The sequence below is a fragment of the Galeopterus variegatus genome, unplaced genomic scaffold, assembly GCF_000696425.1.
Source record: "Galeopterus variegatus unplaced genomic scaffold, G_variegatus-3.0.2 Scaffold1169, whole genome shotgun sequence".
In the NCBI taxonomy this organism is placed as follows: domain Eukaryota; kingdom Metazoa; phylum Chordata; class Mammalia; order Dermoptera; family Cynocephalidae; genus Galeopterus; species Galeopterus variegatus.
In genome coordinates this window covers 84366-106182 of record NW_007727280.1, presented here as the reverse complement: position 1 = coordinate 106182, position 21817 = coordinate 84366, and the positions used below count along the sequence as shown (strand labels likewise).

At 42.6% G+C, this 21817-nt stretch overlaps 1 protein-coding gene across 1 annotated transcript in view; it reads left to right on the top strand.

The window, feature by feature from the left end:
- GALM (galactose mutarotase (aldose 1-epimerase)) overlaps window positions 1-21817 on the top strand; it is a gene marked incomplete at its 3' end in the record, with an annotated part of 26609 nt that overhangs the window by 3134 nt on the left and 1658 nt on the right. Inside the window, 3 exon segments of the mRNA XM_008575299.1 lie at window positions 9391-9545; window positions 14140-14267; window positions 14269-14346. Coding sequence (XP_008573521.1) covers window positions 9391-9545; window positions 14140-14267; window positions 14269-14346 — 361 coding nt within the window.

Genomic DNA, 21817 nt, shown 5'->3' with positions numbered 1-21817 from the left:
CACCCTCCCAGCCCCCCCATAGATCCCGCCGCAGGCAACGCGATGCGAGGGACCGAGGCGAAAGTCCCCGAGCTTGGGACCGTCGAACTTGGGAGTGAGTGGATCCAGATAACTCGGGGTTGTATGGCGATCCAATGCTTGGGAAAAACCAAAATAAATGCAAATAGCTATAGAACGTGACCTCTGCTTATCCACTCAGGCTTTGCCTCAATTAACATAAAAAGGCAACAGAGGGCGGACTGGCGGGTTAGCTCAGTGGGTTAGAGCGCGGTTATAACATCGAGGTCAAAGGTTGTGATCCCCCTACCGGCCAGCCGCCAAAAGAAAACAGAAAAGTCCCTAGGGGGTGAGAGAAAAGTCCACCAACCCTAGAGCGATCTTTGAACCGCCTGATCCTTTGAGGGTCTGGATAGGAAAGAACAGGCAAGAGGGGGTGGGACTCCCAGTTCTGCCCACGTGTCCTTTCTGGAGAAAAATAAAGGCGTGCATTGTCTGCTTCCTTTTTCCTTTATCAGATTCTCTTTGAGGCCTGGTTGTCTCAGAAATGCTCCCTAACGTTAGGCACAGCGGGGTCCCAGCACACCATATACTGAATAAAATGGAGAAGACCAACTCAGTGTCTAGAAATGAGGTCTCCTTCTAACTAGGATGGACTTTTATCCCGTCGGAATCCATGGGCTATTAGGATCATGTATTAATTAATTCATGCATTTAAAACTTATGTGTTAACTCATACATTTAAAATTTAGTGAATTCAATCAACAAGACAGACAAGGTCCCCACCCTCATGGAGCCTGCAGTTTAGCTGGGGAGATAGACTTTAACCCAATAATTGCATAAATAAATAATTACATTTGCAGTTTGATTGCAGCAAAGGAAAATGCACATCGTGCTCTCTTGGCACTACAGTGTAACTAGACAGAAAATGAGGCTTGAAATATAGTTGGCAAAGAAAAACAGAATTAAAACCCTCTGCCCAATGGTGGGGGTGTGGACAAATTCTGCTGGAGAGGAAGTTTGAGGTTTTCCTTTTGGTGTGTCTTTTTATCTGTTCTTTAAATATGTGACTTGGCTCGTGGTTTGGAGTCATCTCTGAAACTCTGAGAGTTTTGTTTTTTACCATAGGAGTCTGAAATTTGTTCTGTTTCCTTAACAAAATTTATTATAAGAATATTCCTGAGGATCCTATTTCTTACCTCTGATTGTCTTTATCTGCCTTGGAGTCTCCACACCTTGGCTTGGAGAAGGGGGTAGCTTTCTAAAGAATTTCTTTGATAACTTAAGTGAGTCTGTTATAAAGAGACTCACTGGTAGGAAGGTGCAAGGACATGGAGAAAATCAGCTCGACGCCCCCTTCCTCTCCACGTCCCCTCCAACTTCTGGGGAAGACATCTTCAGAGTCAGAAGGCAAGAGCACTGGCAAGTGACAAAGAAGATTCTTTAGAAGCATTTTGCTGAGTCATCTCTCTCTGCTAGTAGCATAACGATTTTCTAGGCTGAAACAGTATCACAAAGAGATTACTTGATTCATGCAAAATCGCTCAATGGAACCAAAGGAGAATTGGACATATGTCCTAGAATTCCAGAGCTAGTTAAAGAGTTGAAGATGACAGTCTATGGGCACCTGCTCTTGTTGCCTCATTTGCATCTCTGCCTTGTTACCATTCAGAGAGGTACTACTCACCCCCTACAAAGACACACACACACACACACCTCCCTTGTTTCTTGACTTTTTGAGTTCTGATGTTAAGAGTCACATGAATCTAAAAACACAAGGCATCTTTGGAACTCATATGAAATATAAGCCACTGTGATGTGGCACCTGGAAAGCACCACTTTACTGATAGGCATAGAAGTGTCAGTTTTGTGAGAGCATTTACACAGTCATCTCTGTGAGTCTATGACCCTTGTGGGAGTCCTGGTGAAAGAATTTCAATTACCTAGTCGGTATTTTATTGCCCTCCCTATTAGCAACATACGGTATCGTGAGAATGTACAATAGCATTTTCTTAACAGGTGCATCTCAGGCTTCACAAACTGTCAGGTTGAATCGGAGCATTTAAAATATTCTTCTAGGTGCTGGATCGAGATGGACATTTTTATTCCTGTGCTGTACTTTAGATTATTTGATTATTTTAAAAGTAAAGAAAGCTATTTTGCAAAAACGTTGAGGCGGAAAACCCTTAGAACATTAAGTAATGCTTTCTAATATGTTCAGCCAACTTTGAGATTATTGTTGAGTGGACTCTATTTCCCTTTTTATGACCTTTTAGTTTTTTATAGATTCTTTTAGTATTGCCCAAGATCAATAAGACTTCATATATGTGAAAACAGGTAGCATAATTGTCTCCATCAGAAAAGTGTGAAATGATGCTCTGCTATTATTTTTATGGCACTTTGCTACTACACTTCAATTCTGGTGTATTAAAACCCATGTCAACAAGAAACTGGTAACAGTGGTTGTCCATAAGAAAGGACCCTGGGTAACTGGGGGTAAAGGGGTAGGGAGAAAACTTAATTTTCACTGTATATTCTTCTAAAATGTCTGAGTGTGTAAGTGTCAACCTGAAATAAAGAACCTGAGGCACTGATAAAAAATCAGAGAATTTATTTGAGCCAAATATTTGTGACCACAGCCCAGAAAGATACAGATTCAAAAGGGCTTGAACCGTATGTTCCAAATTATTTTATTTTATTATTATTATTATTATTTTTGTCTTTTTCCGTGTCCAGCAACGGATCGCAACCCTCAGTGTCGCCCCCGTACCGGACCAGGACCGGCAACGGGATCGCAACCCTCGGTGCTGCCCCTGCGCCTTGCTCAGCCAGTGAGCGGGAACCGGTCTGTATGTGGGATCCAAACCCTCGGCGGGAGCGCCACCACGCTTCCCAAGCAGCGCACCAGCGCAGTGCGCCACTGGGCCGGCCCCGTATGTTCCAAATTATAATCCAAGTTTCATTATTTTTTTTAGTGACAGAGAAGGGGAAGACAAAGGGAAGAGAGGGGACAGCCCCTCAACCAGTACATCAGTTTTTTCACTCGTTACTTAGTACTTTATGGTCTAATGATTAGTTCTCGGTTACATCCTATTGATAAGCAAGAGTAACAAGATTTTTTTTAGCATTCCTGAGTTAATTGATCATTTTCTTTGTTGACAGCATTTCTAGCTCTTCAGTTAAAATGATCTTATGGTAAACATTTTTCAGGATGTGGGGATGGGGCTGCCAGCTCATCCCAGACTTCCCAAGGCGTTAGGAATTTAGCTGACCTCAGTCAGAGCAGATTTCTGGTTTATCATTAAGTATATATAAACAAACTGAGGTAAATAATTTAAAGTGATGACTTGACAGAATTAGGGGTTATCTTGAGATTACCATGTCCCCCAAATTTTTCATTCATGAGGAAGAGCCAAGCATGGATAATTCCATGAGATATGGTCCTTTTGTGACTGGCAGGTTGGATGTGAACAATCGCCAGCTTCCCAGACAGATTATATAAACTGCTTGGATGACGGCCATCACTGGAGGTCAGAATGGTTCAGTTTCTCCCGGGAAAATGAGATCTTTCTTCTGTAGAATTCAACAGAGGTAAATTATGCAATCTTTTAGTAACAGCCTGGAAAAATCAGTAATGCCTCTGTGAGTTTTTCTACTATTTTTGTATATTTAAAATGTTTTTCTTCTGCATGTTCCACCTACTGTCATTATGACTTCTTTCAAAGCCTGTGATGAGACTATTTGCTTATAAGCCAAAGGTATAAACAACCTACGTATATAATCTATGAGACACTGTCCCTTCCATTTTTCCCTCAGTTACCTCCAAATACCCAGCTATTACTGCCATGAGCACCATTATGGAAAACATAGAAAAAATAAACTTAGTGCTTTGAGAAACCCAGGTTTAGAAGAGATAGTAGAGGGCCAGCCCGGTGGCGCACTGCTACAGTGCACCGCTTGGGAGCGCGGTGACCCTCCCGCCGAGGGTTCGGATCCCACGTACAGACCGGTTCCCGCTCACCGGCTGAGCGAGGTGCGGGTGCAGCGCTGAGGGTTGCAATCCCGTTGCCGGTCCCGGTCCGGTACGGGCACGACACTGAGGGTTGCGATCCGTTGCCGGTCACGAAAAAAGACAAAAAGGAAAAAAAAAAAAAAGAAGAGATAGTAGAGAAAAAAGGGATCAGATTAGGGGCTGCAGTTTAATGTTGCACATGCCCAACAGTATCCTTGTGGGAGCATTGAGGATTTCTGGTTTAAATCTCTGCTTTGTCCCTTAAAGTTGTGTGCCCTTGGGCAAGTTATTTAACCATTCTAGACCTATTTCCTCACTTGAAACAAATGGGTTGTGATGATTAAATGCACTATGGGCTGTGATCTCTGTCTGACCATATCTGACCACATATGCAATACATCTCTGATAAGAACGAATCATTTTTATCCCGTTTCCTTCCTTTGCCCCTATGATATTATGATTGGTATACACACACACACACACACACACACACACACACACACACACACACACACACACACACACACACACACTGTTCTTTGTCCACAGTTACTGGCTCATAACTCCCATAGCTCTTGTTATTTCCTAAGTGACTAAAACAATAAGCATGGCGCCTTTGGTCTCAGAAGCAGGCCTCTCTCTCCCTGACCTTCTACCCTCCTTTCACCTGCTCCTTTTTCTCCCTAAGGCAGGCCATAGAAACGACTCTAACCTCCCTCCGCCTTTCTGTCGTGGAGCTGGTCATAAAGAAATTCTCTGACCTGCCTTTTCTGATTGTAGGTCGTAAGACCCCCATTTAGAAGAGGTCCTGCCCCTTCCCCAGGAGGAAGGAATGCTGCACAGAGAGGCCCAGAAGAATCTGAAAAGACTAGGTTTTCCCACTCAGTCTATTAGTATTAGGTCATACTTTTTTGGTCCAATCGCATTTCTACACAGTTGTTCATGCTTCAATCACATTTCCACATGTTGTTCATATCCAATCACATTTCTATATGGTTCCTACATTTCTACACGGTTGTTCATGCTTCAGTCATACCTATCCAATGAAGTCTCCTTAAAAGGTCCAAAAGGACAGGGTGTGGAGAGCTTCCAGATAACTGAACATGTAGAGGCTCCTGGAGGGTGGTGCCCCCTGGGAAGTCATGGAAGTTCCATGCCCCTTTCCCCATACTTTGCCCTATATGCATTTCTTCATCTGTATCCTTTTTAATATCCTGTATAATAAACCTATAAACATAAGTAAGTATCTCCCTGAATTCTGTGAGCTGCTCTAGCAAATTAATCAAATCCCCAAGGAGGGGGTTGTGGAACTCCAATTTATAGCCAATCGGTCCAAAGCACAGATAAAACAACCTGACGCTTGCAACTAGCCTCAGAAATGGGTGACAGTCTTATGCAGCTGAGCCCTCAACCTGTGGGATCTGATGCTATCTCCAGGTAGATAGTGTTGAGACAGGTTGAACTGGAGGACATCCAGCTGGTGTCCACTGCAAAATTGCTGGCTTGTTTGCTGGTGGGGAGAAGTCCCTACACATCTGGTGTTAGAAGCATATTGTGAGAGCATAGTGGGGAAAAAACGAGTTTGTTTTTTCCACAGAGCCCCCAAATATCTTCCCTCACACTATTAGAACTTTTTTTGGGGGGGGGCAGAGGGGAACAGGTGGCCAGATGGGGATATGAACCCTTGTCCTTGGTGTCCAACTGAGCTAACCAGCCAGCCTAGAAATTTTTATTTCACTTGAACACTGAAAAAATGGAAATGGTGTAGAGATTCATCTGGGACAACCACAGCCATTAAAAATATACAAACTATCTGGGATGATTAAAGTCTTGTCAGTTAAAACTTAGTTGTTTTCCTCGTAAAGCCAAAGGACAGTCATTGGAGAGGATGGAGGTCATTGAGAGCAAGTAATTTTATTTCAGACTTAGGGCACTGTGGCTAAGTAAGATTTGGGCTGTCCGAGGTGGGTGTCACAGTTGGGGTCCTTGAGGTGTTAGAGGAGGGGGAAGGGCCATATCCCATGGTCAAGCATTTATTCTGGCCAGTGCCTTGCCCAGTAAAAGGGGCCAACATTCCCTCTACTCTTTCACCTCAGCCAATTGACTTGATTAAATCAGCACTCATGGCTTGACCTAGGAACTTGGAACTTTTTTATGGAAAACAGTATTTTCTGCATTTCAAAACAACCATTTAGTCACACCCTATTCAGGATTTGGGGATTGTCACTTTTTGTGATTCTGATTTGAGCTGAAAGCTTAGTAGCACATGAAAATAATCTAAAATCTTTGTTTTGATGGGTTTTTCAGAGACATTTGGAAGCAGGGGTTTCCATTCTCCTCAATCCTTAAGAACTATTCCTCCAAACTAAGGAAATGGCAAGTGCTTATCTCCAGGGCTGATTAACCCCCTTGCCAGGAAGTGGTCCTTTCTGAAGGAATTCTTGCAAGCCCATGGGGCAGAAGTTTGTCTCCATTGCCTAGCATGCCTCTGGCAGAGAGTGGGGGCTTGGTGCACATTTGTTGAATGAACCAAGAGAGGGATCAAAAATAGCTACAGGCTGGCCAGTTCAGCTCAGCTGATTAGAGGATGGTACTGATAACACCAGGGTCCAGGATTTGATACCTGTACCAACCAGCCTCCCCCACCCACAAAAAAAATAGCTGCCGTCAAACAGTTTTTTAGACAAAAATTCTGCTTTCTTTACATTTTTGAGCTTCTGAAAAGCAGATGAAGCAAAACAAATGAAAGGTTATTTGGCCCTGTGGGGATCTTTTTGGTTAACCAGTGTCAGGAGTTTTAAAACTACAGTTTCAGAAAGAGAAGAGGGTGGGGAGAGAGGTGGGAATGAGTGGAGAGATCAGCCTGGCCCGTGCTTGGGGATGGTGGTAAGGTCTGTCAGTCAGGTAGCCTTGTGCTTTCCAAATAATGGGGTGCTTGAGAACATGGACTCAAGAGCCAGGCTGCCTGGTCAAGTCCCGGTTCTGCCACTAACTAGCTGTGTGTTTTGGGGCAAGTGACTTAACTTTCTATCCTCAGTTTCCACATCTATAAAACTGGATTTTCCACATCTGTAAAGCAGAAGTGTTCTGAGGATAAAATGAGTTAATTGCAGAGCGCTGAGAAAGTGGCTTGCACTTAGAAAGCACTCAGTAAGCATTAGCTATTATGATAGTCCATGAGTAGGACTCTGAGGCACCTGCAGATTAGCAAGGAAGTGAACCAGGAAAGACCAGGAAAGAGAACAATTAATGTTTAACTTGTGCGCATTTGAGTAATGGGAAACTGTGACCTGTAACTGCCCTAACTGGGTCAGGGTCTGTATCCCCAGAGCTCCTGCAGCCGTGGAAAAAATAGTTCATATGCTTGAAGTGCATTCTCTGATCTGAAGTAAACATGGCAGATACAGAGTACCATGGGAAAAGAGAGTGGAATTCCAAGGGCATCTGAGTGAAAAATAGAGTAGAAAGTAATCACGGTGATAGATAACACAGAAAACAAACTCTCTCCAAACCTCAGTCTCTTTCATTGTAAACTAAGCACAGAGGAACTTAAAGAGAAGGAAAGTACGCTACTATGCCCATGCACAAAGTTTTTTTTTTTTTTTGTCTTTTTCGTGATCGGTAAGGGGATCGCAACCCTTGGTGTGGCGTCGCCCACACCGTGCTCAGCCAGTGAGCGCACCCGCCATTCCTATATAGGATCCGAACCCGCGGCAGGAGCATCACTGCACTCCCAGCGGTGCACTCTCCCAAGTGCGCCACAGACTGGCCCTAACCATGCACAAAGTTTAAGTACAGGGATGTTACATTGCTATTTAGAGACCTCTTTCCACACAAAAAAACCCAGCAACAGTTTATGCACATCATTATACCATGTAGCCATCAAAAGGAGTATGGTAGATATATATGTAGTGACACGGAGAGATCTTAAGACTTATGATAAGTGAAAAATTGCAAAATAATGTATATAGTACAATTCGCTTTATATAGAATATGTGTTTATGTATTTGTATTTATGCTTATGTGTAGTTATTGTTTTTAAAAATGAAGTGTACATACCAAACCATTAATAGTAGTTACTGTTGGGAAGAAGGGGAGTTGAAAGATGAAGGAAGGCTTTCACGTTAAAACTCTTTATTAAAGTTGCCATATTTAGGGCTGGCCCGGTGGCGCACTTGGTAGATTGCGGCGCTTGGGAGCGTGGCGGCGCTCCCTTGGGCTTCCTGCTTCCTACCGCAGTGGAAGGTTAACCCCAGTGACTCTCTTACTAGTCTGATTTCAGGCTGTGAGAGGGAAAATTTCAGTAACTAGCCTTCCTTTAATACCATCCAGGTTGTTTGCTAGAGAAGACAGCAGCATGAATGGCAGCTAGAGGCCACAGTTTCTTCTTTTCTGCCTCTGACTGCCACCTGCCATGTTGAAGGAAGTTGGTTGCTCTATTTCCCCTCACCGAGGGTTGCGATCCCGTTGCCGGTCACGAAAAAAGACAAAAAGGAAAAAGAAAAAAGTTGCCATATTTAGCAAATAAAAATACCAGATGCTCAGTTAAATTTGAATTTCAGATAGAAAATATATACTTTTTAAGTATAAGTGTGTCCCATGTATAATAATAATATGAACATACTTATATTAAAAGTTATTCATTGTTTATCTGAAATTCCAATCCAACTGGGCATCCTATATTTCCTCTGGCAAGCCTACTCTATATCTGTGTGATTTTTTTTTTTTAAATGAAAAGAGAAAGAAGAATAAGATAGTTTCCTCTCGAGACTACACAAAAGTATCATTTCTTTTGTCTTTCGTTTTATTCATTTATTTATTTATTTTTATTGTAACACAGTTGATTGTACATACCTATGGGGTACAGAGTTGAATATCATCACCTGTGTGCAATATGTGATGTTCAAATCAAGATAATGAGTATGTTCAACATTATACAATGTAATCATTTTTTGTAGCCCTTTACTAATTAAAAGTATCATTTTTAGTTAAGAAAATTGATTGGCCTGGGAAAAAGCAGATTACAAAGATCCTAGTTTTATAAAAAGGAAAAATAAGAGCACCTGTACGCATACTAAAAGATGGAAGGATATACATAAGAATATTAACAGCGGTTCTCACTAGGGATGAGATTAAAGAGGGTTTCAATCTCTTCCTTGTGCTTTATAAAGTTCTTTAACATTTCGTATACTGAACATGAATTACTTTTGGAAAAGGAAAAGGTCATGTGTATAAAGCCATTTTTCTGTGCTTCATAAGGATTTTGATAAGCCCTAGTCGTCAGTACCTGCAGCGTTCCTCAGAAGAAAGGGGTGGGCAGCAGTGTGAGCCTCACTTTTGGTTTGAAGATTTAAAAAAGGCTGTCATCCGTGTCCTTGCAGGTTACCTCCAGAAGCAGCCCTACTTTGGAGCAGTCGTTGGGAGGGTGGCCAACCGAATTGCCAAAGGGACGTTCACATTGGACGGGAAGGAGTATCACCTGGCCATTAACAGGGAGCCCAACAGTCTGCATGGAGGAGCCAGAGGGTTTGATAAGGTGAGTCAGGAGCATCTGGCAGAGTTGCCACCTGGCCCACTTCACAAGGTGCCCTGAAGCATCCCTTCTGTTTGCCAGGCACAGTCCTGGGCCCTACAGCACAAGCATGGTAGGGGATATAGGAAAGCGGCTGCTCCGTGGTTCAGGGGGAGCAGACACCATGGCCACATTCCGGGGCCCATCCTTCTCTAGCTCATCTCATTCCTACACTACAACTGCTGGTGCCCCCCACCCACACCTCCCTGGACCTGTCCTGAAGCCCCTCCCTGTGACTGTGGTGCCGTGCCCAGGCCTCCCCCTCCACTGAAGTTCCATGCGCCTCAAAGTGACCTCAGGCTCTCCCCACTTTCCCCTTTCCACATAAAAACTCCACAAAACAAAACAAAAAAATAAAATGTGACCAGGAAAACAAGGTCTGGAAAGTAAATTGATCCAACAGCTTCTCCCTGAGGGAGGGCTGCTTGGCTTCCTGCTTCCTACCGCAGTGGAAGGTTAACCCCAGTGACTCTCTTACTAGTCTGATTTCAGGCTGTGAGAGGGAAAATTTCAGTAACTAGCCTTCCTTTAATACCATCCAGGTTGTTTGCTAGAGAAGACAGCAGCATGAATGGCAGCTAGAGGCCACAGTTTCTTCTTTTCTGCCTCTGACTGCCACCTGCCATGTTGAAGGAAGTTGGTTGCTCTATTTCCCCTCTTCTACCAACTTCCTGTCTGTGGCCAGGAGCCAGACAGCCTCATTGGTTCCTCTGTCCTCAACGATGGGACTGCTCACGCCAGGGAGGGCAGAAAGGCAGAGGGTAGCGTCTGCTCTGTCAGTGTTAGGACAGAGTCTCTGCACCATGCCAGGTGTGTGGGCAGACCCCAGCCAGAGGACGGAAGGCCCAGCTTGGTTTGGGACAGCGATCTTCAGAGGAGCCTCAGAACAGCACCTTGGTCTAGCTTGTTCCTGTTCTCTCTGTTCCACTGTTCCACTGTGGCATTTTCTGTGGCTCTGCTTAACATGTATCCCCTTTATGAACGTTGCAAAATAGTGAATATACATATCATCAATGCAGTGTGCCTCCTGAGCTTTTGTGAACCAGGCAGCATCATATACTGGGGATTCCTGCAGACCGCAGTATAGTGAGGGAGATGGACCTTTATGTAAATAACTTACAGGCGAGCTGCAGGAAGTGCCGTAATGTAGATGCTGACCGTGTGCCGTAGGAACTGGATCTGAGCGAATGAATAGCAACTGAGGAGGTGGGATATGAGCTGCCCTTGAAGAGCAGATACCATTTCATTCAATATGTGGAAATTAGAGAGAATGGCTGTGCAATGGTCCAGAGAGGGGTGGGGAAAGACTTTGAATGCTTTTATCAAGCCACTGAAAATTTTTGAGCAGTAGGTTTTGACATAGTAATATGAACAATATCAGATAAACTTTGTTGTTGTTGTTTTTAATTGAAATATAATTGATTGTAAATATCTGTGGGGTACCGTGTTGAATATCAATACATGTGTGCAGGGCTGGCCAGTTAGCTCAGTTGGTTAGAGCACACCTTATAACACCAAGGTCTTGGGTTCGGATCCTGATACAGGCCAGCGGCACCTCCCCCCTCAAAAAAAAACCCTGAGTGCAATGTTTGATGTTCAAATCAAGATAATTAGTATATTCAACATTATATAATGTAATCATTTTTTGTGGCCCTTTAACAATTTCTCACTAACCCTTCCCCCTTCCCTTTTCCCACCTCTGGTGGCCTCAGTCGTATTCTCTCCTTTTGAAAATTCAACAAATTATTGTAATTGTTGTATCTTTTTCTTTCTTTTTTTATTTATTTGTTTTGTTTTGTTTTTTTAGCTCCCACTTATGTGTGAGGACATGCAGTATTTCTCTTTCTGTGCCTGCCTTATTTCACTTAACATGATTTTCTCTAAGTTCATCCATGTTGCTATGAATGGCAGAATTTCATTCTTTTTATGGAAGAGTAGTATTCCATTGTGTATATATACCATGTTTTCCTTGTCCAGTTGTCAGACGATGGACACTTAGAGCTGCGATAGACATAGGAGTGCAGGTGTCCATTCGACATGATAATTTCCATTCCTTTGGGTACACACCCAGCAGTGAGATTAATGGATCATATGGCGGTTCTACCTGTAGTTGTCTGAGGAATCTCCATACTCTTTTCCATAATGGCTGCACTAATTTACTGTCCCACCAGCAATGTAAGAGAGTTCCCCTTTCTCTGCATCTTCACAAGCATTTGTTATTCTCTGACTTTTTGATAATATGATAGTCCTGGGGTGAGATATCTCAATGTGGTTTTGATTTGCATTTCCCTGATACTGAGAGATGTTGAGCATTTTTTCATGTGTCTGTTGGCCATTTGTATATCTTCTTTTGAGAAATGCCTGTTAAGCTCCTTTGCCCATTTTTTAATCAGGTTGTTTGGTTTTTTACTGTTTGCTTTATGTTGTGTTGGATGTTAACAATTACTGAATGTAATTGTTGGTTTGGAGCTATGTGTTTTTCCATTTATATCGACACATTTTTTTAAAAGGTGAAAGTTGAATAACCCTGACAGGATTAGAAATGACATAAGAAGGTCTAGAGATACAAAATTTCTGGAAATAAGGAAACTACAGGGTCAGGGAAATCCTTCCATGAATAAGAATTATACTTGACTGATAATATTAGTTTACACAAAAACCTTTCCATTGTGTCCTTTCTCTAAAGGAGAAAAACTAGGTAGCTAGTTAACATTTTGTTTCAAATATTTAATTCCAAAAATTTTCCATTAGGGGGACTTTTTTCTTTTTTTAAATTATACATGTAACAGTCCTCATGTTTTAAGTGTCTTGAAAAGTCAACATTTCTGAGAGATAATTAGAGTGTAAAATTAATTTTTTACTAAGCTCAGTGGATTGGTTTCAAATACCAGCTCTATTCCCACTGGGCTCCCCCTTCCTGGCAAATGCAATGTCCATGAGAGCCAGACCAAGCCAGGAGTGGGGGGGCAGAGCCTGGGTTCATAGGCCAGTCCTGTGGCTCACAGAAGTTACTGTCTTTCAAGTCTATTTGGAATGACAGAGTTTGGCCTCAACTCTTCTATTGAAAATGGCGATTTAAACGAAAAATTCACTGAAACTAAGATGTAGAATAGTGTAGACAGCCAGACCTGAGTTTGAGTCCTAACTCTTGTCACTAATTACACATATGACTTTAAACAAGATTTTTTTTCCTTTTAAACAATGGGCATGAAATATGAAAGGGTTCTACCCATTTCCCCTGAGATGTGGGAGGTAGAAATGGGCAAGTTAACTCCATTGAACTCCATTTGCCTATCTGTAAAATGGATGTAAAAATATTAGTTGGAGTTATATGAAATTGCCAGTGTTCAATTGTTTTGACCTACAAAGATGGTCATTTCATTTGTCTTAACCAAATCCTTACCTTGTAAGATGATTTATATAAAGCATCAGTTCAGTGACTGGTGAATTCTCAACAAATTGAAGGTCTCATGTCTGCAAAAGGCCCCTTTGCTAGTGAGCCCAGAGCTCCCTAAGGGGACTGAGAATCTCTGGCCACGTCATGCTCTGATAGTGCAGAATAAGGCAACAAGCACAGGCTCAGAATCAAATCCACTGTCACTTACTAGCAGTGTGGCCTGGGGCAAGCAGTTTATCCTTTCCAAGCCTCAGTTCTCTCATCATTTAATGAGAATAAGGGAACCTACTTTAAGTCCTCTCTGAGACAGATGAGATAGTGTCTGTGAAGTTTCTAGCAAAGTGTCTTGGCTCATAATGAGCACTCAATAAATGTTAATTTTCCTTTCCCTACAAGTATTATTTTAGGGCCTCTAGAGCAAAGTAGAGAGGAACCACTGTGTTAATCCAAGATTCCTATCACTATGTCCAAAAGCAAAAACCTTTTAGAAAACTTTTCGTAATGTTTTTCTTGCCATTCTTAGAATCATATTTTCTACAGCAAGAAGGAATCTTCAAGATCATTATTTCAACCCCTTTATTTTATGGAAGAAATTGATACCCAAATTTCCACAAATGAACTAGGAACAAACCTGGCCCCAAAATCAGGACTCCTGACTTGTGGGGTCGAACTCTTCCAAATGGAATAAGTGCCTTACTGGTTTTGAGCTCTGCCCAGGGAACACAGAGAACCTTAGAGTGTTTTTTAATAAATATTTGTATATAGTACCCCCAGGAGAGAGGGGCTGATTTATTAAACTGACTTTTTAGTACTATTGGCAGATATTACTACGTGACACTTATCAGAATGGGGCTCCAAGATGAAGAAAAATCAAAGAAAAATAATCAGAGAAGGTGAAGAGGAAAATATTGTAGACACATACATATAAATTCAGGGGGAAAGAGTATGGGGAATGTGAGTAGGTAAAGAGAAAAAAATTTTTTCTCTCAAAAGCCACTTCTTTGTATAAAATCAAATTTTAGAATAATTAAAATTCAGGCTCTTATTCAAAAGCCTTAACGGTTGTTTTTCTTCCTGGAATCAGCTGTCTTTAAATATTGAAATGTGGCATTTAGCTTGGGATTGTAGTGACTAAGCAGCTTTGGAAACACTTTTTTCTAGGTCCTCTGGACCCCTCGGGTGCTGTCAAATGGTGTCCAGTTCTCACGTGTCAGTCCGGATGGTGAGGAAGGCTACCCCGGAGAGTTAAAAGTCTGGGTGACATACACCCTGGATGGCGGGGAGCTCATGGTCAACTATAGAGCACAGGCCAGTCAGACCACTCCCGTCAATCTCACCAACCATTCTTACTTCAACCTGGCAGGCCAGGTAAGTGAACTTGCTTCTTCTCTGCTGCTGTTACCAACATGCTTTGTGGAATGACCCAGGGTTGTGGCTGGAGAAACCAGAATTACTCTGGCAATTGGGTCACCCCCATGATGATGAAAAGGGCCCAACAGAGCATCTGGCTCATAGTAGGTGCTCAATAAAAGGAAGTTATAGAGAAAGATAAAATAAGTGCATTGTACAATCAAGTACAATCTTATCACTTGACAATAGGGATATGTTCTGAGAAATATGTTGTTAGGTGATTTTGTCATTGTGCAAACATCGTAGAGTGTATTTACACAAACCTAGGTGGTATAGCCTACTACACACCTAAACTATATGGTATAGCCTATGGCTCCTAGGCTACAAACCTGTTCAACATGTTACTGTAGTGAATACTGTAGGTAATTGTGACACAGTGATAAGTACTTGTGTATCAAAACACATCTAAACATAGAAAAGGTACAGTAAAAATATGGTATTGTAAAAAAACCAAAAAACAATATGGGCCGGCCAGTTAGCTAAATTGGTTAGAGCACAGTGTTATAACACCAAGGTGAAGGGTTCAGATCCCCATACTGGCAGCTGCAAAAAAAAAGTTTTTATAATCTTATGGGACCACCGTCATATATGCTATCCATTGCTGACTGAGATGTCATTATGCAGCATGTGACTATATCTCTTTCTCATAAGCTTTAGACAAGTAACTAGCTATTTTAAGAACTCCCTCTCATCTAATTGTAACATGTACTTATATTTGCTTCCTTTATGCCCCCCAAAACACTATTTCTGATGAAGGTGCCTTCCATCCTTGGATCTCTGGAATTGTGCTTGGCCCGGCCCCTTTAGATTTGCTGCCAATATGTGTGTTCTCCACTGCGCAACCCACCAGAACCTTCCAGGGCTTCTGGTGGCCAGTCATGCCTATATAGTATAGCACATTGGACTTGGGTTTGGGAAACCTGGGTATTTTAGATTAATAGGCATATTCTCAATTTCATAACAACAGCTACCTGCTATTTGTCAGCCACTGTTAGGAGCACTTTGTGGAGTTGTTAGTAAAGATACTAAAATCAACCCAGCACAGGGATAAACACCGGTGGGAAGACACTTAAAATGTTCAGTTCAGAGTTGTGTAGAGCCATTGACAATCCTCCTTAAATGATCCCCTCTGAACTACCTCATTCTCTCCTAATGGAAATATGTTAGCTTGTTGAGGAGGCTACTATCACATGAGACAAAATAAAAAGCTTAGCTAAACCCTGTAGATTATATCTATTACTTCCCCTATCTGAAGAGTTCCTCATAGTCCACTAGACTTGAATCACTTTGGCATGATTTTTTACCACAAGATGATATTTGCAGCCAACCAGATATATCTTGATTTTTTTATACTCTTTTAGGAGTTTGCTGATGATCTGCTGGGTTTTTTTCTAGAATCTTCTTAAATAGCCTACTTAATTTGTTCTAATATAATTTCCAAAGTTTTCCCTTTAAAAATAAGAAAGATGGTCCTTCACTTACTTGTTCCTTATTTTCAGGATATCCCACCATCCTTCTTGAGATCTTAAAAATAAACCAAAAGCCAAAAACAAAACAAAAATACCCAGCCATAAGAAGCTGTACTTTTGAAAATAAGTTCAGAAACAAATGACTGAAATGGAACAAAATATTAATTGTTTTGTGAAGGTGGTAAATTATGGTGATTTTTCTGTTTTCCACATTTTTGTATACTAACGACAGCCTATTTTATAATGGGGGGATAATCTGAAGGAATAGATTTAGAAATAGGAAGGGAAATTATGCATGAGGTTTTCCATCTGTCAATGTGTTTCAATGAAGGAGACAAAATGGGAATGTAAGGTTTCCTAAGACTCTTTCTACTTACCTGGCAGGAGGACCCTCCTGACGTAATTGTTTTGTGAAGGTGGTAAATTATGGTGATTTTTCTGTTTTCCACATTTTTGTATACTTACGACAGCCTATTTTATAATGGGGGGATAATCTGAAGGAATAGATTTAGAAATAGAAAGGGAAATTATGCATGAGGTTTTCCATCTGTCAATGTGTTTCAATGAAGGAGACAAAATGGGAATGTAAGGTTTCCTAAGACTCTTTCTATTTACCTGGCAGGAGGACCCTCCTGACGAGGATTTTCTACCCTTCCAATCCTGCGGGGTCTTGGAGTGACTGGTGTTTTTGAATCTTTCCAGAGGCTGAATAGTTTCCAGGTTGTAGACCCCACCCAGAAGGGTGGTCATTATAAACTCCCTTACGTATGCTATCTTAGTAAGTGCAACTCAAATCCACGCCAGCTGCTTCAGGGCTGAGGGTAGGTGGGTGCCACTAGCCTTTTGGGGCACTCGGGTGGGAGGGGATGATCACCAGTCCCAGGGTCAAGGGCCTCTGCATCTTCTGAACATCTTTTGTTCTGACCTAGGAAGCATTATCACCTGTCTCAAACCCTCTCCAGGGAAATAGCTCAAAACTTGATGTTTAAAGTAGTCAGCTAGGGCCGGCCCGGTGGCGCACTACTATAATGCGCCACTTGGGAAGCACGGTGGCGCTCCCACCAAGGGTTCGGATCCCGCATGCGGACCGGCCGCTCACTGGCTGAGCGAGGGGCGGGAGCAACACCGAGGGTTCCGATCCCGTGGCCGATCCCGTGGCCGATCCCGTGGCCGANCACTCGGGTGGGAGGGGATGATCACCAGTCCCAGGGTCAAGGGCCTCTGCATCTTCTGAACGTCTTTTGTTCTGACCTAGGAAGCATTATCACCTGTCTCAAACCCTCTCCAGGGAAATAGCTCAAAACTTGATGTTTAAAGTAGTCAGCTCATCTTATATTTGTTTGTTTGTATGTTTTTTAAATTTAATAAGCACTATTTTTGTTCTCCTTGGGATTCAGGCATTGGCTCATCACTTCTAAATTTGAGTGTTGGAGGCCTGGGGGGAAGGGAAAGCTGTGTTTTTCAAAGAATAGAAAAGGTATGTAGGTTGCAGGTTGTTTTTTGTTTCGTTTTATTTTTCTGTTCCTTCCTCTGCCTAATGCAAAACTGGGAGAACATGTTTTTTATTGAAAGTTTAACTAAAGAGCTATGAAAGCAGGTCTAGGGGAATTTGAGATAAAAAGCCGTAATTGTGGTTCTGGTATGACTGGTTAGATAAGTCATCAGGGCCAAGGTTCTTCCGTTTTTTCATTCTGTTTTGTGAATGTTGTCAGAATTAAAATGGAGTCACTTGTGTTAAAACCCATGACAAATAGAGCTGGGGAAGTGCATGAAGGGAAGGTTCTCATGTATGAATGACTGATAACAAAAATTATTGCAAAAGACGCTGCAAAAACTACAACTTTATACAAAGGCCACCATAACCTTACACCCAAAAATATTTTTGTGAGAATGTTTGTCCAGTAACTGCCTGTCCAACCTCCTATTGGTGCCACCCTTGTTATTGATCCTAGCCAAGGATAATTATCTCAAAACAATTACGTAATCCTCCTCATTTTTCCTTTAAAAACCTTTGCCTTCCTTTACATCCCTGAATACACACATGGTTTACTATGGCACACATATTCCCATTGCAATGCCCATTTCTGAATAAATATCATTTTCTTTTAGCAAGCCTCTCTCTGTTATTTAGGACTGCGGCTTCCTCAGTGTTTGGCTTTTGTCTTCAGGCTTGTCTCCTCATGGTCACAAGAGGGTTGCCACAGCTCCAGAAATCACCTCCTCATATAGTCATGTCCAGAGACAAAAAAGGGCTTGTTCCTCTTTACATATCTCTAATGTTTCCTTTTTAAGAACAAGTAAACCCTTTCCAAGAAGCCCCTTATCAGACTTCTCTTACATTTCATTTGTCACAAGTGTGACCCATGCTCTGCCTAACTCAATCTCCAGCAGGGGAATGACAATACCATAACTGTCTTAGACAAATCAAAATTCTACTTCTGGGGATGAGGAGGGGGACCCCGTCCTTGTATATAGATCCTGGCGTAGGATAAGTCAACAAGTCATGTTTCTGCCGGGGAAAGGGAGGGTGCTAGTAAAGGAGATGTTATGGATTCTGGGCAGTACCCAACACACTAGTCCACCCTCATTCACAATTTCAGTTACCTGTGGTCTAAAATATTAAGATACTTTGAGAGAGAGAGACCACATTTGCATAACTTTTATTACAGTACGTTATAATTGTTCTATTTTATTGTTAGTTATTGTTGTTAATCTCTTTCTGTGCCTAATTTATAAATTAAACTTTATCATAGATAGGTACATATAGGAGAGACATAGTATACATAGGGTTTGGTACTATCCGTGGTTCGGAACGTATCTCCTGTGGATAAGGGGGGATTACTATAGTGTCTGTTACCACTTACTAGAGGAGATAAGATCTGAATTAAGATAGTTGTGGTAGCAATGCACAAAAGGTCTTCAAAGCCTATGCAAGTCATAATGGGCTCTGTAAATGGTTAATGTTGCCAACTCTAAGCAGCCAAGCAGAGTTAACCAAAACAAACACTGAGCTCAGAGATGGTCCTCAGGGTCTGTTTGTGAAGCAGCAGTTCTTGCCAAGTTTTCATCAGCCTTGAAAAGAAATGAATCCAACAGTAATATTGTACCAGAGTAGATCACTGTATTTTTCTAGGCCAGAAAGTCATAAAACAAAGCATGCTTCTCTTTAATGAAGGGGCGTTAGTACTGCTTGGTGACCCAGTGACCATTAAGAGAGTAGGTGCCTGATAAATGTTCCTTTCCTTCTCCTCTCAGGCTTCTTCCTAACATCTCAGACTCATCGATTTATTCGATGTGTGATTTTCATGTTGATTCATTTTCTTCCCACCCTAATGCTTTAAAGACAAATAGAAGGAAATTCCTAAGCAGCTCTATTCATAATGATAAAACACTGAATATAACTTAAAAGTCCACCAATAGGAGAATGGATAAATAAATTGTGATACGAGGGGTCTTCAAAGAATGCATGGAAAGAACTATTTCCTATTATCTTTTAATTCTGTTTTCCACAAACTTGTTAAAGTATACCCTCATGTATTCTTACAATGGAATGCTACCCAACAATAAGAAGGGGCAAATTACTGATACAGTCGTAAGGATGATCTCAAGAGCGTAATGTTGTGTGGAAGTAGCAAGGCACAACAGGATACATATTGTATGATTTATGTGAAATTCTAGGACAGGCAAAACTAATCTATAGCAGTAGAAACCAGAACAATGTTGATGGAGTGTAGATGTGTTGTCCCCTCCTACTCATGTGGAAATTTGATCCCCAATGTGGTGGTGTTGGAAACTGAGTCATGGGGGTGGATCCCTCATGAATGGATTAATACTCTCCCTGGGGGAGGGGGGTTTAATGAGTGAGTTCTCACCCTATTAGTTCCCGCAAGATCTTGTTGCTTAAAAAGACCCTGGCACCTCCTCTCTCTCTTACTTCCTCTCCCCATGTGATCTGCTTGTACCCTCCGGCTGCTGCCACTTTCTGCCATGAGTAGAAGCAACCTGAGGCCCGTGCAGCTGTCCCAGAATCGTAAGCCAAATAAACCTCTTTTCCTTATAAATTACCCAGTCTCAGGTAATTCTATTATAGCAACACAGAACGGACTAAAACAAGTGTTTTGGTTATAAATAGGAACTTATTTTTTTTTAAAAGGGAAGGAAGGTGAGGAGGGAGGCAGGCACCTGAGGAATCAGAGTGAAGACCTGGATTTATTAGATGAGGATGGCCTTGTCTCCTGGGAGCTTCCTTCCCACAGTGACATTAGGGAGGTCGTGTTCCTCAAGTGTCATTTGTGCAATGGGAGGATGGAGGAGTTTGCTCGGTCTGGGCTCTCCTTTTCGGGACCCTTCTGCTCTCCACGTGGTCCACACCTCCCAGTTTAGTATCACCAAGGCTTTGTACCCAACGTCCCAAGCCCCTGTCTGGACTGACCCAAACCTCTCCATGTTGAGCTGAACATTGAACAAATAGAGCCAGGAAAACAATCCCAAATCCTCTTCCCTCATCCCCACTCCCTTCGGTCCCAGAGGCCTCTCTGGTGGTGGCATCACCTCGAAGCACAAGAGGATGGCAACAGAGAGCCACACAGGAGAGTCCCGCTGGAGTCTTGAGCTGCTCTAAGCAGGGTACAGACCCCCTTCCCATTGTGGACCTGTCTTCTCAGGTCAGAACAGGGAACAAACAAGCTGCTGAGACAGGAAGTGTGGGTGGAGGAGAGGCCTCTGCCCCAGCCTTGCCCCGACCTGCTGCTATCCCTGCCCAGCATGTGCCCACTGGGAGAATACAAGAGAACCAGTTCTTCAGAAACAGCTTCCTGGTAGTGTAATTAAGCTGGTTTCTGTCATGTTTTCACTTAGAATCTCATGGTCTTTGAAATCTAGGCCTTTATCTCAGCATGGCTCTGCTTGATTGTGTGGGCCTGAGTCTCTTTACCACTGATTCTACTTCCAGTTACCCTGCAGTCCTCTGCCTCTCACGCTTCTCTCAAACCAGGCAGAGGCCTCAGTTTAGCTGAGCACAGAGTTCTCAGCCCCAGCACTGCTGCCGTTCTTTGTGGCAGTGGGGTGCAGTGCTGTCCCACACATTGTAGGGTGTTTAGTAGCACCCCTGCACTCCTCCCACTAAGTGCCAGTAGCATCACCTCCCCCAGTCGTTAGAATCAAAAGTACCTCTAGACTTTGCCAAATGTTCCCCACAGCACAAAATCACCCCAGTTGAGAACACTGGTTTTGCTGATTTTTGAGCATTCACTAAACAAAAGTCCTCACCTGGTTTCCCTTTCCCATCTTTTGCTGTTACATTTTTAAATACCTTACCATTGATAATAAAAAATAATCCTTTGTGTTGTAAGCACACATGTGTGAAGTGTTTTCCAGTTTGCCAACCACACACCCTGCCTTCCTCAACTGTTCTCATCAGAACCCTGGGAAAGGCAGGGGCATCGTCAGCCCAATTTTACATCAAAAGAAATGAGATTCTAGGTGGTTGAGTGACTTCCCTGGGGCTGCTCATTGAGAGCTAGACCCCAGGTCTGCTGACCACTGAGTCCCCCCGAAAGCAGGCTGCTTCTTTATGGAGGAGGTGGGAAAACTCTCAAAAAAGGGGACCGCGGTCTTGAGTCCAGGGCTTCTGTTGTGTGATAGGAGGGACTTCTGGGTGGGAGCTGGGTCAGAGGCGGGTGACTAATGCCCCACCTCTCATGAGCCTGGAGGCCATCCTTGGCTGTCCACTGGTCACCTGTCCACTGTGATATTATGAGATACATATATATATATTTGGGTTTTCACCCACGGTTCCTGGCTCATAACTCCCATAGCTCTTGTTATTTCCTAAGTGACTAAAGCAATAAGCATGGCGCCTTTGGTCTCAGAAGCAGGCCTCTCTCTCCCTGACCTTCTCCTACCCTCCTTTCACCTGCTCCTTTTTCTCCCTAAGGCAGGCCATAGAAATGACTCTAACC